This window comes from Myotis yumanensis, unplaced genomic scaffold (genome assembly GCF_028538775.1).
Source record: "Myotis yumanensis isolate MYYU_CA2020_CCGP unplaced genomic scaffold, mMyoYum1.0.hap1 SCAF_6, whole genome shotgun sequence".
Lineage (NCBI taxonomy): Eukaryota > Metazoa > Chordata > Mammalia > Chiroptera > Vespertilionidae > Myotis > Myotis yumanensis.
The window spans coordinates 5,095,574-5,111,665 of NW_027223757.1; the positions used below are offsets into that span (position 1 = coordinate 5,095,574).

The window sequence follows — 16,092 nt, forward strand, 5'->3', positions numbered from 1 at the left end:
CACACCTGCCTGCCGGCCGTGTGACTGGGGATCCGGAGACTCTTTCCCAGCCCAGGGCCTTTGCACGTGCTCTGCTCTGCCAGGAGTGTGCCCCCTCCCGCTCTGCTTTGCATATGGAGGCCCCTCCCATGCTCGGGGGTCCGTCTCTACCCACCAGTTAACCCCCGGGACGCTCTCACAGGGCACTGGCTTGTTCCTCCCAGCAGCTACCAGGTCACGAATTATGTTATTTCCATATTTGCTCATTTGCTTTCTTTCTTTCCTACTTAGGTTTGTCAGATAAAATACAGGATACCCAGTGAAATTTGAATTTCAGATTAACAACAAATATTGACACTCACACTAAAAAAAAAAAAAAAAAAAAAAGACTGTTTATCTGACATTCACATCTAACCGGATGTCTTGACGACCCTATTCCGACCAGCCACAAGGCTGCATGAAGAGCCACTACGCTCCACCAACGTGCTCCAGGGCCCGGCCCACAGCGGGTGCGCAGGAATTGCTTACTGGACACACCTTACGAGTGGCTGCGTGGAGAGTCCATCCTGGCCCGGCCCACACCTCAGCCCAGGTCCTTCCAGATGTGCGTAGAGCAGCCTCGTCCCCCCCCCAGGCCGCCACAGCCACACCCCACAGCATCTCAGCACCCCGCCAACTCTCAACCCACCGTCAAGAGACGGGTCCAGAGCAGAACAGCAGAGGTTCAAGCAAACCGTCCTTGAGATACTTCAAACTGGACAGAGAGGAGAGAACGGGTGGGGGTGCATCTGAGGAGGGGAAACCAGACCCTCTGTGTGATTGGGGGAAGGGGAGCTGGGGGTGAGGCGGGGCGTATGCAGGCAGGGGGATGACAAGAGGCAGCGGCCATGACCTCTCAGGAACAACCATCCATCAGGGGTGCCGTTGCCATGGAGACCAGACCAATGGCCAGCAGGCCCAGGGAGGCAGGAATGAAGGGCTGAAGGGACAGATGTTGAAGGCGAGTCAGAGAGTTAAACACACAACACGTTGCTGGATGAAGACTCAGTACCACCTCCCTCTGCATGAAGTGGGGAGGGAGGGAGGGAGGGAGGGGCTCTGCACCAGGTCCCGCAGCTGTGACGCCGAAGTTAAGGTTCCAGACGGATGTCGGGTGGCGCCTGAGCTGGAGCTACCCCAAGTGGCATCCTGCTGCTCACAGATGACCCCCAGGGCCAGCGCCCTGGCTGAGGGCAGACCACAGAGGCCTCCGGTTACTGTGGGGGCGGCCCTGGCGGTGGGAGTGGCTGCAGGCAGCACCTGGAGGGGAGAGGACAGGGTGCTGCTCACGGACAGAACTCCCGCGTGCGGTGGAGAAAGAGGAATCTAAGGCCCAAATGCGAGGGGTAGGCCCACTGCCTAGTGATGCGACGGTTAACAGGGTGCGTTTCCAGATCACGCTCTGCGTGGGTGTCTGAAAGGGCTTCCATTGTTCCGGAACCCACTTTTCTTATTTAAAAGTAAATTCTTTAGGCTACAGCCTTTACGTCCACCTCGAAGTCCAGATGGGGATGTGACTTTAGCTCCACAGCCGTCCTGGGGGAGGTCGCCCCGACTGAACATGCTCAGGGCCAGGCGCCCGCAGGCTCCGCAGGCCCTCGGGGAGCACATCAGGCTGTCCTGCCTCCTCGGGCTCTGGAGACAGGAGTGCAGGGTTGGCCACATGGTGAAGAGCAGGCCGAGCTGGGAGGGTGTGTGGTCAGAGGGGCACCGGATGGGGAGCCGGTGGGGGCCGCTCCTGGGTCAGGGCCGGGCTGGCTGCGGGCGCAGAGCTGCTGGGCAGGCGGAGGGAGCACCGGCCTGTCGCCAGGAGGGAGCCGCGCTCCACTGGCTGTGCCCTCTCCAGCGGTGCCCGTGCGAAGCATCCACCAGCTCAGCCCCCAGGAAAGGCCCAGCAGCCCTGGGTCCCCCTCCAAAGGCTGATTCGTCCCAGAAGGGCCCAGCGGCCAGCAGCCGGCACAGGGCGAGGCCGCGGGGCTGCCTTCCTGTGGCTTTTGAAGGTTGCTCTGCGTTTGACTGACAAGGGCCATCGGCCCTCCATGCGGCTGTGCCCTCCCCTGAGCCCCCTCCCTCGCCTCTAACACAGCCCCTCTGCTGTGACTGTAGATGTGGGATTTCTCAGGCCCGATTCTGTGGAGGGGGAATGCAGGAGCCTGTTTTGTTTGTTTTGTTAATTCTCACCTGAGAACATTTTTCCATTGATTTTTTTAATAGAGAGTGGAAGGGAGGGGCGGGGAGAGTGAGAGTGAGAGAGAGAGAGAGAGAGAGAAATGTGAGACACACATTGATTGGTTGCCTCCCGCCTGCACCCCCACCAGGGCCAGGGATCCAACTGGCAATCCAGGTACGTGCCCTTGATCAGAATCGAACCCGTGACCCTTGGTGCACAGGCCAACGTTCCAACCACTGAGCCACCGGGCAGGGCTGGGATGCAGGAGTCTTGGCCCCCCACTCCCAGAAGGACCCCACCCCCGCAGCCGGGCCCTCCGAGGGCTGCTCCCTGCTGGGCGCGTTGGGCACCAGGACGAAGGCCTGAAGGCTCAGGCCAGGAGAGCGCAGGCCTGTCCAGGCCGCCCCACCGGCAGGGCCCCAGCTCCTGAGCAGTGCCCTGGCCCAGGGCGCCCGCAGCAGGGCTGTCACTCCTCACCCAGGCCTGGCACTGCCGCCTGCTCCTCCGTCCCAGCCCTTGCCCCTCAGCTCCTCTGTCCTTGTCCGCGGCCGCTGACCTTGTCTCCAAGCCGTTCTGGAAAGTTCTAGCGAGAGGCACTGAGCTCGCAGCCCTCCTCTCCCCCTCGGGCCTGCGCCGGGCCAGGCGTGGAGGGAGGGGAGGCAGGAGGATGGGCTTCCCCGAGGGAGGTGCGGGAGGGGAACCAGGGCTGCCAGGGCCACGGAGGCCACGCGCTCTTGTCCCCCAACGCTCGCTCCACTCTGTCCACAACACTCTCCCTCGCGGGCACCGTCTCTCTCGCAGACACCGTCTGCCTCGTGGGCACCGTCTGCCTCACGGGCACCGTCTCCCTCATGGGCACCGTCTCCCTCGCGGGCACCGTCTCCCTCGCGGGCACCGTCTCCCTCACGGGCACCGTCTGCCTCACAGGCACCGTCTCTCTCGCAGACACCGTCTGCCTCGTGGGCACCGTCTCCCTGGAGGGCACCGTCTCCCTCATGGGCACCGTCTGCCTCACGGGCACCGTCTCCCTCACGGGCACCGTCTGCCTCACGGGCACCGTCTGCCTCACGGGCACCGTCTCCCTCGTGGGCACCGTCTCCCTGGAGGGCACCGTCTCCCTCGTGGGCACCGTCTCCCTCATGGGCACCGTCTCCCTCATGGGCACCATCTCCCTCACGGGCACCGTCTCCCTCACGGGCACCATCTCCCTGGCGGGCACTGTCTCCCTCATGGGCACTGTCTCCCTCACGGGCACTGTCTCCCTCATGGGCACCATCTCCCTCGAGGACACTCTGACACCCTGGTCCCGTGTGCCCCTCAGATGGCATCGCACTCGCTGCCACAGGTGGGGCCTCCCTGAGTCTCCCAAACGGCTGGCTTTCGCCCATCGGGGAGCCCCTTCTCTCTGTGGCCCACACCTGAACCCCACACGAGAGCACCCGGGGCCACCCCACCTCCTCCCAACGGGCACTGCGCCCTCAGAAGCTGTGTTGGTCTGAGGCACCTGCATGCCAGCTCAGAGACCGTGCCCGGAGCCACCTATGGGCGGTGACAGCACAGCCCTCAGGGCGACACAGAGAAGCACAGGATGGCACAGTGGGCTCTGCCCTGATGACAGGCTGTCTGCAGGCCAATGTCCAAGGCTCCGGCAGGAAGGGCTGGGCTGGGCCTGGTCGGCGTGGCCTGGGTTCTCGGGGGCCACCTATCGCGGTCCCCGGCCATTTTCTGAGCCTGGTTCTTTCCGCTCGTTCTGTGAGCCACTCGTGTCTGGCTCCAGTGAACGCACCCTGGTTTGCGTTGTTGGCCACCAAGGGCCCTGGCTGGACCGCAGCTCCTCCCCGGGTGTACGGAAGCCTCCGAGGCCGGCAGGGGAGGGCTCGGAGCCCAGGGAGGGGTGGCAGCTGTCTCTGTTGCCCTCGGCCCCTGCACCCCGTTCTCCTGCCAGTAGGGGATCGCCTCATCCCTGGCCTTTCTGGGTTAACGAAGACTCGAGTCATGGATGCGATGGGACCCTCTTTATTTCCCGCACGAAGGCTGCGCCTGTCCCCTCGCCCCATTATCAATGAGTGTCACTCACAGGGCCGAGCCCCCCCTGGTGCCCGTCTGCATGTCGCCTTCTCTGAGCAGAGCCGCCCCTGGAGGCCACCAGGGAAGGTTCCTCCCCGGACAGACAGACCCTGCTCACTCCGGGGCTGGACGGAGGGCCCTGTGTTCAGGGGACCCTGCCGTGCCTCTCCATGCAGATCACACCTAAGTCTTCACTCCAGCCCCCCTTCGTGCTGGTCCAGACCCAGCTCCCCTGGGGCGTTCCCTAGCACCACAAACACCTGTGACAAATGACCACCAACTCGGTGGCTTAAAAACAACTCATCTTAGTTCTGTAGCCTGACCAGACCCAGGCCTCCAGGGCTAAAACCGGGGCTGCAGGGCTCTGCTCCCCGCTGAGGGCTCTAGGGGGCAGTGTTTCCCGGCTCTTTTCAGCCCGGCGCTGCCCACACTCCTGGCCCACAGCCCCTCCCCCACCTTCAGGATCAGCATCACAGCACCTCTCCCGCCGCCCCTGACACCCTCCCTCACACCCGCTTCCTCTGCTGCGTGAAGGCCCGCGCTTACCGTGGCTGCACCTGGACGGTTGAGATGCTCTCGTCCGAAGGTCAGCGGGCAGCTGCCTTCATCCCTTGGCCAGCAGCCTCACGTCCGCAGGTCCTGGGCGTCTTCGGGCCAAGCCGGCTGCCTGCCTGAGGCTTGTAGCTGGGTCCCTGGTGTGCCTGCCCAACGGCTGGTGACACCATTCTCCTGCCAGGATCCGACTCTCCCTGCCCTGTCCCAGGTCCGCCCCAGCACTAGATGCCACCTCCCCAATGCCGCCGGTTCTACGCCATCTTTTTAGGGCTAATCCTTCAGGCAAAGGCCCGCTCTACCCAGCCCCAGGCCCGCTTAGTGTGAACACTGCAAACCCTGATGGTTTCCGACGTCCAGTTCCATTCCTCGGGTGCCCATGTCTTGCTAAACCGCTGATCACACCGTTGCCATGGTGGACCTTCCAGTAGCCCACGGAGGCCAACTTCCTGAGAAGGGACGCCGGGCTCTGTGGTTGGTCTTGTCCTTGCTGACTGCCCTCTCCAGTCTCATTTCTGGCCCCCACCGCACTTCTCCCCGGGCCAACCACTTCCACACCTGTAATTGAGCAGTTTCGATTTATTTTAGATCCAGAACACCTGGGATCTTTTCACTCTCCCGCATACGATAAGCCCTCTGCCCGGGGAAGAACGCCTCCTTTCTCAACCCCATTCCAACCCAGGCCGTCTCTTACAGGAAGCCTTCCCGGGTTTCCCCCTCCACCCTGGCATCACACTGACCCCATTAGGCACGTGAGGGCTCAGTATTTGTTTTCGGATTGAGAAAGTGCTGAGGTTTGGTACTCACCTATTTTATTCTAGACGGCGGGCACAGGCTTTACCCAGGATGTTATAATGCTGAGAGGAATGACAGGCGTGGAGGTGGACCGGGGTTGTTCCACTGGGCTGTGGTACCCAAAGGACCCTGGAGGTCTGGGTGGGATCTGAGGCAGCACCCTGCTGGGCTTGCTCCCCTGGGCAGGTGCAGGCCTGGGCCATGCCCACCCCGGGGCCCTTGCTGGGGTGGGAAGGGCAGGAGCTCTCAGTCCTGGAGGGAAGGAGGCCTGGGGAGTGGATGTGGCCACTTGTCTGCCGCTGAGTCGAGAACTGGGGCCTCTCTGACGGCCCGAGACTGAAGCAGCGCACAGGCACTTGCGAGTCTCACCTGTAGCAGCGGCCCCTGGAGACGGACCGGTGGGCGGGAGGCGCCACTGTGCCCAGGTTCCATGGCTCAGCACTCCGAGCCCCAAACCAGGACCACATTAACTTTCTGGAAGCAAGGCCCACCAAGGTGAAATTCCACTGATTAACAACACCTGCTTGTGTTTCCAGATGCATTCCCATCTCCCACTAACCAGCCGGCAGGCATCCAATGTTAAAGGTGGGGAGGGGCCTGCCCGTGAGGACCTGGCTGAGGCCTCCCGCGAGGCTCCCTCTGCAACGGAAACTCATCCGATAAGTCACGGCGGCTCCTCGCCATCAGTCCTCCTCTCCCGTCGGGTCCTCTGGCCCAGACAAGCACTGGCCATATGCTCACGCCATTTGGTGCAAAAGACACGAACGGCAAAACAAGTGCCGTGCCGAGGGGGCATTTAAAAAAATCATGCTGGATGTGTATTCATCCGAAACGTGTAGAAGGTATGTCCCTCTTCCTCCCCCGGGGAACAAATAATTTCTCGTGTTAGACCATCATGTTTAAAGCTATGCTCCCAACATAAGCAACGATGTCCTCCCCATATGTCCCTTGTCACTTCGCACACCTCAGGTGTCTTTCGCGTCACACTGGGTGACTGAAAAGTGAAACAGAAAAGAAAGAAAGTAGGGACCAAGGGGTCATTGCTGAGGCAGAATATTCTAAGAGCCCCCAAGCCAGACGCTCTCACGAGACCCTAAGAAAACTCAGGCCTGAAGGTCATGCCCACGCCAAGTGCAGACCACATCCGAGCTAAGCGCCACTCACCCGGAAACAGCCTGTGATGCTGCTGGTTCTGCCGGAAGGACTGCTTTCCGTGAACAAGGGCATCTCCAAGAAGCGGGGTCCACGTTTAGGTTCCTTAAGCCTCTGGAAGAACGTAGTTTGTAGAACAGAGAGATTCTGGGCCAGCTAACCACCATGTTTATGCGGATGTGAGAGCTCGTTTCATTATTTACCTGAACTCAAGCTTCCCCGGAAATAAGCATCTGGAAGCCACCTCTACCGGCCCCAGGAATGTGGCCCATCGCCAGCCAAGCTGGGGACCAGCCCCTTTTCTCTGGGAAGCTCTGCTCTGCATCAGATGACAGAACACTGATCGGCCCTGCTTGACCCCGGAAATATGTTGCTGGCCACTTTTTTTCCTTACAAGGGCAGGGCAGGGCAAGTTTATTGCATGACTATATTTGAGATATGCTCCCCCAGGCTCACACAATTAAAGGGGGGCCCTTCCACCAGCTGTGGGTGCCCAGCGTCCAAACCTGACATTCAATTGAGAAATTCTGCAGAAATTGTACCCAAGGCGCTAAGCACAGGCAACCCATAGACTGAGCCTTCACGGCTTTTAATAGAAAACCCAAAACAACGGTCACATGGGATGTGACTGGTTATGAAATGGTCAGATATTCTTAGGCCAGATTTAAACATTGCATGAAATACACGTTAGGGCACACAGCAAAGGAAGATTGTATGTGCACATGTATGTTTAGGATTAATGACCAGTGATCACTGAGGTTACAAGGCCTTCATATAATTACTAGAGGCCTGGTGCACAAAATTCGTGCAAGGGCCTTGACCCTGGCCCCCGCCCGCCACTGCGGGGGGTGGGGGGGGGGGGTGGGGGCTCTGCCACCTCTGCCTCAGCCCCTGCCTGCTGCGGCTTTGTCTGGAAGGACATCTGGTCTAATGAGCATATTACACCTTTATTATTATAGATTATTATTATAGATCTTATTTAATCCTCACCAACCCTAAGGCAGGCATTACCCCCATATTGCAGGTGAGGAAGCTGAGGTTCAGAGAAATTCAGAAACTTGCTGAAGGCTATGGGGACACCGACAGAGGGTTCCAGAACTTCAGTGAGGCTGTCTCTGTTTCAGTTTAAGTCATAAGAATACACTGTGGATACGTATGCAGGGAGCGTGGTTTAGAAGTCAGGCATGACCTGCGGCCAGTGCAGGTACTTCAAAGCTGGCAGTAGGTTTATAGGGTTTCAAAATAAAAGGGTTCCCCGGTTACTAAGTCAGGAAGTGCTTGAAACACAGGCTTCTTTTCCGCAGGATTCCTCAGTCTTCAATGCTACAAAATGGGTTATTGATGGCCAAGAGAACACGGAAGGCATTTTCTTTGTGAGATCTCTTATGCTTAGAATTTACTTTGGGAAGAGCTGGGGTAAAAACTTCAACTCCCTAAAACCAAATTCAGGACGAAGAAAAGCGGAGTCTCGTAATTTTGGACACAGTTGATGGCCTTCCCCCAACTTCCCCTCGGGGTTTCCTGTATTTAAATCCCAAAGTTAACTTGTTAGATTGACTGGCATTTGAAAGGACTGCAGGACGTGGCCACCACGACGCAGGACTGGAAATTGGGGGACAGAGCATGAAGCCCCGTGACTGGAGCTGGGCCTGGGCACGGCATGTTATTGAATATCGAATCAGGTCTCCGTGCAGTTTCAGTCAATTCCTGAATTTCCAAGGGCTTATCATGTAAGCTGGGGTCACAGGGTCCTGTCCGTCTGCCCCTCCACGTCGAACACACAGCCCCTCACTTGAAGATGAGCAGGAAGGGACTGGAAGCCCAGAGTCCACTGTCAGGGTGGACGGGACCTCGAAGACCGTCCGTCCATACGGCTGAGCTCACGGTCAGGCCACAGCCTGGGGTCTCCCTAGGTGCCCTTGATGTCTCAGCCAACACCTCTTCTCCCCACACCCAGGTTCACCTTCTTTCTTAGTCAACAAATTAATTATACTAGGTGTTCTCAACGCACCAACACTCTATCCAGAAGATTCATTTATTTCTATAATTGACAGGAAAGACTAGAACGTAATTAAAACTGGGTCTTCGTTCATTAACAATGCCTCAGTGCCTTGAAGACAACTTGGCACATAGTATGTGCTCAATACATCACATGCCAGTGGGCTGCAGACCACACGTGTCTGTTGGCGATTTTAAAAGTTAGTCTATGACGTTCCTGGGGGTGGGGAGGGGGGCAGGGACCGTCAGGCAGCTGGGCCTCAGCTCTCCACGCAGCTTAGAAAAGTCAGCGAGAAGAAATGGGCTGTCCGGCTCACTTATACTTCCTCTGCTTCCTTTAAGGCAGTGGTTCTCAACCTTCTGGCCCTTTAAATACAGTTCCTCATGTTGTGACCCAACCATAAAATTATTTTCGTTGCTACTTCATAACTGTAATGTTGCTACTGTTATGAATCATAATGTAAATATCTGATATTCAGGATGGTCTTAGGCGACCCCTGTGAAAGGGTCATTCGACCACCAAAGGGGTCGCGACCCACAGGTTGAGAACCATTGCTTTAAGGTGAACATACGGGAACTGGTATCTGGGGTTTGATAGGATATGGAAGATTTCCAACTGTTTTTAAATGCATGGATTTCAGGGCAAAGGCCACCTTCTTTTCATAAAAGAAGCAGAAAAAAAAAGCAGTTAGTAGCTTACATTGTATCTTCAAGCTGCTCATCCCCACCTTTAAAAAAATCATTCTGTTCTAACTTCTAAAAAACAGCTTACCTAGTTTTTGAATAGGCCACATTCACCAATAAAAACTGATTCTGTGTCATTCTCAACTTCAAACAAAACATTTGAGTTGTTTTTGAGAACATGCCACCCAATAATAGCTTTTATGTGACATTAAAAAAATTCACTCCAATACCAACAGACTCAACTTTATGGCACCATTCCAAAATACTAAACTTTCTTTGCACCTTTATTTTCATCTTTTTTTTTTTTGTACACATTTAAGGTATGGGCATCCTGTGAATTTCTGAAAAGCCTCATAGGAAAAGAACAACAACTAATTTTTAGGACAAAGAGTAATTCAGTTTGTAGGCAAGATGACCTCAGGCGGGCTGAGTCCTCCACGGGCTGGTCGTCTGGAACCTGGGTGAGCATGTAGGAAGGATGCTAGTCTTCCTGGATTACTGTAGAGGCCACGGTCATGTCAATGCACAGACACGTGTCGCTCAATGGTCGGACTCTAGGTACCGAGTACAACTCAACCATGACAACAACAGTCTTCTGTAATGACTTTACTCTTTTGATGGACAAATGATTGGGATACTAGACTCCGAGGTTTGTATACACCTTTTATTCATACTCTATAAGAGAGAAGTTCTAATAATATTGAATCCCCTCTTACAAATCTCTGTATTTGAAGCTTGGAGCTCTAAGATCTGTTCTTAGCAAGCAGATGTATTTCAAGTAGATTATAAATGGGTTTTTAATTCACCACACATTTGGCTGATTGCTATGTAAGAAGACTAAGTGATGTGGCGCTGATGGATGAGGCTGCTTTCAGGAAAATTTTTCTTGTGACACTCAGAGTCACAGCTCGCTCGGATTAGAACTGCGAGCTCTTGCCTAACTCTTCCCAGGGTGACCATGAGTAACGGGCGCCCGGACCACAGGCCTGGCGGAGGACTCGGAGTTTGGTATGCGGTGCCGGGAGGGTGTGTGAAGAGGTAGACTTAAGAGGGTGCCCACTGACAGCTTCATCCTGCAGCAGTTTCAGAGGGTGATTGCGACACAGTAACAGTCAATGACCAGGAAGAAAACGTTTAAATTAGAAACGACTGGTATTAAAAAGCTACTGTGCACCAGGTAGGAAGGAATATGAGAATATTAATATGCCCTGAAATAGAAATAATCACTTTGCACTATGTACACCACATACAATAGAACATATTCTTTTTAACATTGCACAATATAAATATTATACACGGTGGAGTAAACTAAATGCAAAATAACTCCGAGGCACACAGAAAAAAACACGGACTAGATTGAACTCTGGTTAAAATTAAGACGGGTTAGTCAAAGGCAGTTTCACTCAGGCCGGAGAGCTCTCGAGGCCTCGCCTCATGGGCCAGCAGCCACCTCCCATGTACACTGAAAAGTCTCAGACCTCCATGGCGTTAGAGTTGATTGCTTCAAACAAAGGCTAATCAGCTAAATAATTTGAGGAAGTCAAACTGTTGCTCCCCACTCTAGTCGGTAACCCCTAAGGGTCCCTCCGACCTCACGGTTTGGTGACGAGTGACTTGGTTAGTACACGGCTGTATTCCCCTATATCTGATAAATGACTGGGTTACTAGGAAACCACTTCAAGGAAACTAGAACAGTATTCAAGAACACCCATCACAGTGCTTAACAAGATTTAATGTACATTTATTCTTAACATGTGGAACATATAAAGATTTTATACTGAATAAATGATATTCATTAAGCCAGAGGAAAAGGAGGAATTTACATCAAGATTTTTTTCTTTTTTTTTTTAAACTACATTATCTTGAAATACAAATGTGGATTCTCGTCACTGAAAAATCTTTGAAGTTGTATTTCTTCCTTTTAGTTGTATTTTTCTTTTTTTTGTCTGTACTGGTGACCATTTTCTAAATCAATCCGTACGCAACCATTTCCACACCTTGATTCATGAAGCAAATGGTGATCAGCTGCGCTCCCGAAATAGAGCATGACTTTATACATACAGAAACTTGTACATTACCCTCTTTTTTTTTGTTTTTGTATTTTTTCTTTTTTTTTTGGAGATATGGCCCTAATGAAAAAATATATAAAATAAAAATAAAAATTATTTAAAATCTACCATCACTTTGTAGTTACCACATCATGAAAAAGAAACTAAAAACTTTGTACTAAAAAAAAAAAAAAAGAAAAAAAATAAAAAAAATGAGGGTATGTTTAATGTACAACTTCTATATACATCACAGCCCATAGGCAGTAAAAAAAATATTTAAAAAATGATGAAAGGAATTGTGAAGAACTGTCATGTGGAAGGTCAAAGACAGACAGCAGACATGACGTAGTGGTGAGGAAGCAATTTCCGTTGATCGTTGTCAGGTACGTATTTTCAACCTTAACTTAAAAAAACCCCATTCGTATTGCTCCTAGCCTAAGGTAACCATTTTCCTGTGGAGAAACCAGTATCGTTCGCTAGTCTGACTACTGACTGACACACCTCCTTGAGCCCCGAGACCTACCCTCTAGCAGTTTCTATTGCACAGAGCTTTGGGCGATAGGACAGCTTTATTTCATTATCTGAAGGATAACACGCCTGGGATAGGGATGGGTTTTCACCTTTTTGCCTCAGTGTGGTGAAATTTTCCCATCTTAGCATCTTTTGCCACAATTTTTTTTTTAAAGTCAATTTGCTTCCAAAAAATGCAATACAACATGGAAAAGAAAGAACATCAAAAAGAAAATCTGTGAAAAACAAAAAGTGACCTCTGAATACACTGGACAGCAACTTTGGTTAAAAAAAAATTAAAAAAACCCAACAGATGTACTTATACACACAGACAGCAAATATTAATTTCATAACTGTTCGAATTAATTATCTCTTTAATTCCCAATCGGTAAATATGAACGGGGCAGAGGAGCACACGTTTTCTTTTCCTTCTTCCTACGCTGGAGAAACAGAACAGAAAACAGCCGGGTGTACGGGAGCCTCAGTCGTCACTCACACGTGCGGCCTCCTCACCGGGGTCATAACTGCCCGATCTGAAACAGAACGTCACAGATGACGGACGCCACCAGCGAGTTCAGCACGGCCGAGATGGAGATGTCCAGCAGCCGGCCCTCGTGCAGCAGGAACTCGGAGCGGTTCTCGTCCACGCGGGCCATGGCCAGCAGCGCCTTGGCCGCGCGGCACATCATGTCCACGCTGGGCGGCTCCAGCGGCGGGGGCTGCATGTGCATGAGGCTGTGCTGGCTCTGCTGGTACTGGGCCATCGTCACCCCATCCTCCAGGAAGCTTATCAAGTTCCCGATGCTTCCCTTCTGCACAGCTATTGCCCTCGCGGCCAGCGTGTCCCCTTGGGCCAGGTTCGATAAGAGCGCCATGGACATTTCTCGACAGACCGGGTTTTTGCGGTCGCCCACGTACCTAACTAACGTCGCATAGAATTTCTCCTGCCGGCTAAACGGAGGCGTGGCCAGGATCAGGTCCACGTTATTGTCCTGGATGCTGAGTTTACAGAGCGTCTCCAGCACCAGTCTCTGCGGCGACAGCACGGAGTTGGGTCCCACCGTGGGGAATGGGTCTTGCGCCTCCGCGGAGGGGCACACCATCCAGTGCAGCAAGCCGTCCAGGATCGGCAAGCAAATGCTCTCCGTGTACGCAGACAAGTCCAGCTGCCCGGAAATGTTGGCCAACGTGACCAGCGTGTTATCCCGTAAGACCTCGAGGCAGTCCCACCACCACTCGTCTTTGCTGCAGGCCACCCCCTTGTCCTCGTCCTCCTCCTTCTCGTAGGTCTGCGGCGCCCGCTTCCGCTCCGGGTGCTCGTGGTGCAGGAGGATGAGCTTCCCCAGGATCAGCACCAGGCCCGGGTGTTTGGACATCTCGGCGTCGTTGCCAGGCACGAAGGACAGGCTGCGGACGATGTTGGACACGCAGATGCAGCGCTTGGCCAGGGAGTCCTGCCAGTGCGCCACGGTGCAGAGCGGCGTCTCGTCGCGGCTGCGCGGCTCGTCCTCCAGCAGCTTGATGTTGCGGTGGCTCCGGGCCTGGTGGATGCCGAAGGGGAACTTGCCGCTGTCCGGCTGGGCCCCGGGGTTGGCGTCCTCCGGCAGCGCCCCCGGCCGCGCGGACAGGACGTCGTCGATGGTCGCAATGATGCTTTTCTCTGGCTGCTCCTCCAGCTCCCCCTTTCCCTCCAGCTCCTTCTTGGGGCCCGCTGCGCTCGGAGCGGGCGGCGGCTTCCTGCGCGGAGGGATCTCCATCTTGCTCTCGAAGTGCGTCTGGATGTGCTCCGTGGTGTCCCCGCCGCCCAGCTGCCAGTGCAGGAGCCCGCTGCTGAACTCCTGCACGCGGCCCAGCCGGTCGGAGCGGTCGACCACGAACAGGTTGTTCTTTTTGACGATCTTGATGGGCAGCTTGTCGAACTTGCTGGCTTGCCTGGGCTTCTCCTTTGGCTCGGCCGCGGCGTCGGAGGGGCTCAAGGCCGCGCTGCCCTTCTCCTCGGCCTCGGCCTTTGCACCGTCTTCCTCCTCCGCCTCCTCCTCCTCCTCCTCGTCCTCCTCGTCCTCCATGCATTCCGCAGCGTCCTCCTCCCGCCCACACTCGTCGGCCCAGGCCTGGCCCTCATCTTTCTTCACTGCGTTGTGGTCAAGTGCTTTTTGGCTGGGGTCTCCCACTTCATATTCCATAAGAATTCCAAAAATGTCAATCAGGCATTTCCTAAAGTACTCGACTAAAAGTTCCAGAAATCCGGACAACTGCAGAGGAGAAAGAGACCAAGAACAGGCTTAGTGTCAGGGAATCGGCCAGGCCTGCGACCCCGGTAAGCCCTGACAGCTAGCAATCGTCTGGGAGGACTCTCCCAGGGCCCACTGCGTGTCTGGCTAGGCCCAAACTACTCGCCCTTCACTACTGTCTTCCTGAAGTTCTATTATTAACTAAACCGATATCTGCCCTGTTTCTTATGTCCTGCTTACTTTCCTGCACTACCGACATGAAAACTTACCTGTTTATTTCATTTTTCTAAGATTACCCACCCCCTCCCAACACAATGCATTCATTACCATAAGAGCAGGGAAGTAAGCCTCTTTCCTATTATTTTATCCGAGACTCTGCCTGCCTGGGTTTTCACTGTTGTCATCATCGAACTCGATGGTTATTTTTGTCTCAGGTGCCACAGGTCATGCTGATTTACTCTTTGCAAGAGGTATTTTTAGCAACGTAGTAGCCCATAACAGAAAATTAAAAGCAAATCAATTGAGTCCCCGATGAGTGGATTAGAATGTTTCCTTGAAGGCAGTTTTACCTTCTAGCAGCTATTCGAGGCTCTAGCTGAAGACAAAGCCACAAGGACCAGTTTTGTTTCTTTTATGCACATGTCTATACCAAGAAAAGCAACATCCTCCCCAATTAGCACCCGCTCAGCTCCCCTCCCCCAGAGTGCCACTGGCATCTTGGGGACGATAAAACACCAGGAAGTAAGAAAGGGTTCTTCAGTGGAAATGTGCGGAAGGCAACCACTGTCCTAGCTGCTGCCAGCTTCCGAGCGGAGCGTGATTATCACGTGAGGGGAATCGGAGAGCAACCAGAAAGCACCGCCCTCAGGGCACAGGCAGGGTTTCCCCAGCGCAGGCGTGGGTGTCCCCCCTGGCCCCCTCCCACCTCCCACCCCTCCGCTGAGCCAGACCTTCCCGGGCAAGGAAGGACAGGGAAGCGGTAAAGCCACCCTGCCGGAAAGGTGGGACCCACAGCAGCTCACCTCCCACAGGATACAGTGCATCACTCCAGCAAAGGACGCACGTGTTTTGATACTTATTTTCAGTTGAAACGAACTTCATGTAATGTTTATGACCTTATTCACACACTTCCTATCACCTGAGAAACTGCCTTTCAGGGCTACAATAAACACTTAAATGAGAAGAGAGGGAGGTTCTGGTCCTATTTCAATAGAAGCAAGGAATTAGATGTTTGGGCCTTTTCACCAAAAGCAGTTGTTCACACACAGTAGGGAAAATACCCCTTTCTCATGTTTGTTTCTGAAGATTTCTTTAGAAGTCCATAGTGAGGGGACCCTTGGGCGTTTCTCCTAACCCTCAGCGCCCTCGCTCTGTGAGCTGTTATGCTGGAATCTACTCTAAACCTAGCGCTGCGCAGAGGAGGGCTGTCAGCTCGCGTCCTGGCTTTAAAGGCGTCAGCAACCTGGAGGGGCGGAGACAGGAGCACACCAAGAGGCGCTGGCCAGGAGTTCATGACTATTTCAGCTGGGTGGGCACATGGGGACTCATCAAACTGTCTCCTCCACTTGTGTAGTCTGTGGGCGTGGAGGGCTGGCTGTATGCGTTGATCTACACTGTTTATATAGGGACTTGGGCATCCGCGGACTTCGATATTCATGGGGGTTTGGTGTCCTGGAATCCACCCCCCCATGGAAACTAAGGAACAAAGTATGTATCTGGGAAGTCAAAGTTATATGCAGCTTTTTGATTGTGTGGGGGTACCTGTAACCCCTGTGCTATTCAAGTGTCAACAGTATTCTATGTATCTTCTAAATATAAAATTTCTCTTTAATTTTCCTTTTTAAAAAATTTTTTAGTTAAGAGAAGG

General features: G+C 53.9%; 1 protein-coding gene across 3 annotated transcripts in view; it reads right to left on the bottom strand.

Moving 5' to 3' along the window:
• Positions 1 to 12,034: 12,034 nt before the first annotated feature.
• Positions 12,035 to 16,092, bottom strand: part of ARID1B (AT-rich interaction domain 1B) — a 401,326-nt gene continuing 397,268 nt past the window's right edge. For all 3 annotated transcript variants that reach the window (XM_070417417.1, XM_070417415.1, XM_070417416.1), the window contains one exon: positions 12,035 to 14,246. In XM_070417417.1, the coding sequence (XP_070273518.1) occupies positions 12,513 to 14,246 (1,734 nt within the window). In that variant the 3' untranslated portion in view covers positions 12,035 to 12,512. The remainder of the gene's footprint in view (positions 14,247 to 16,092) is intronic.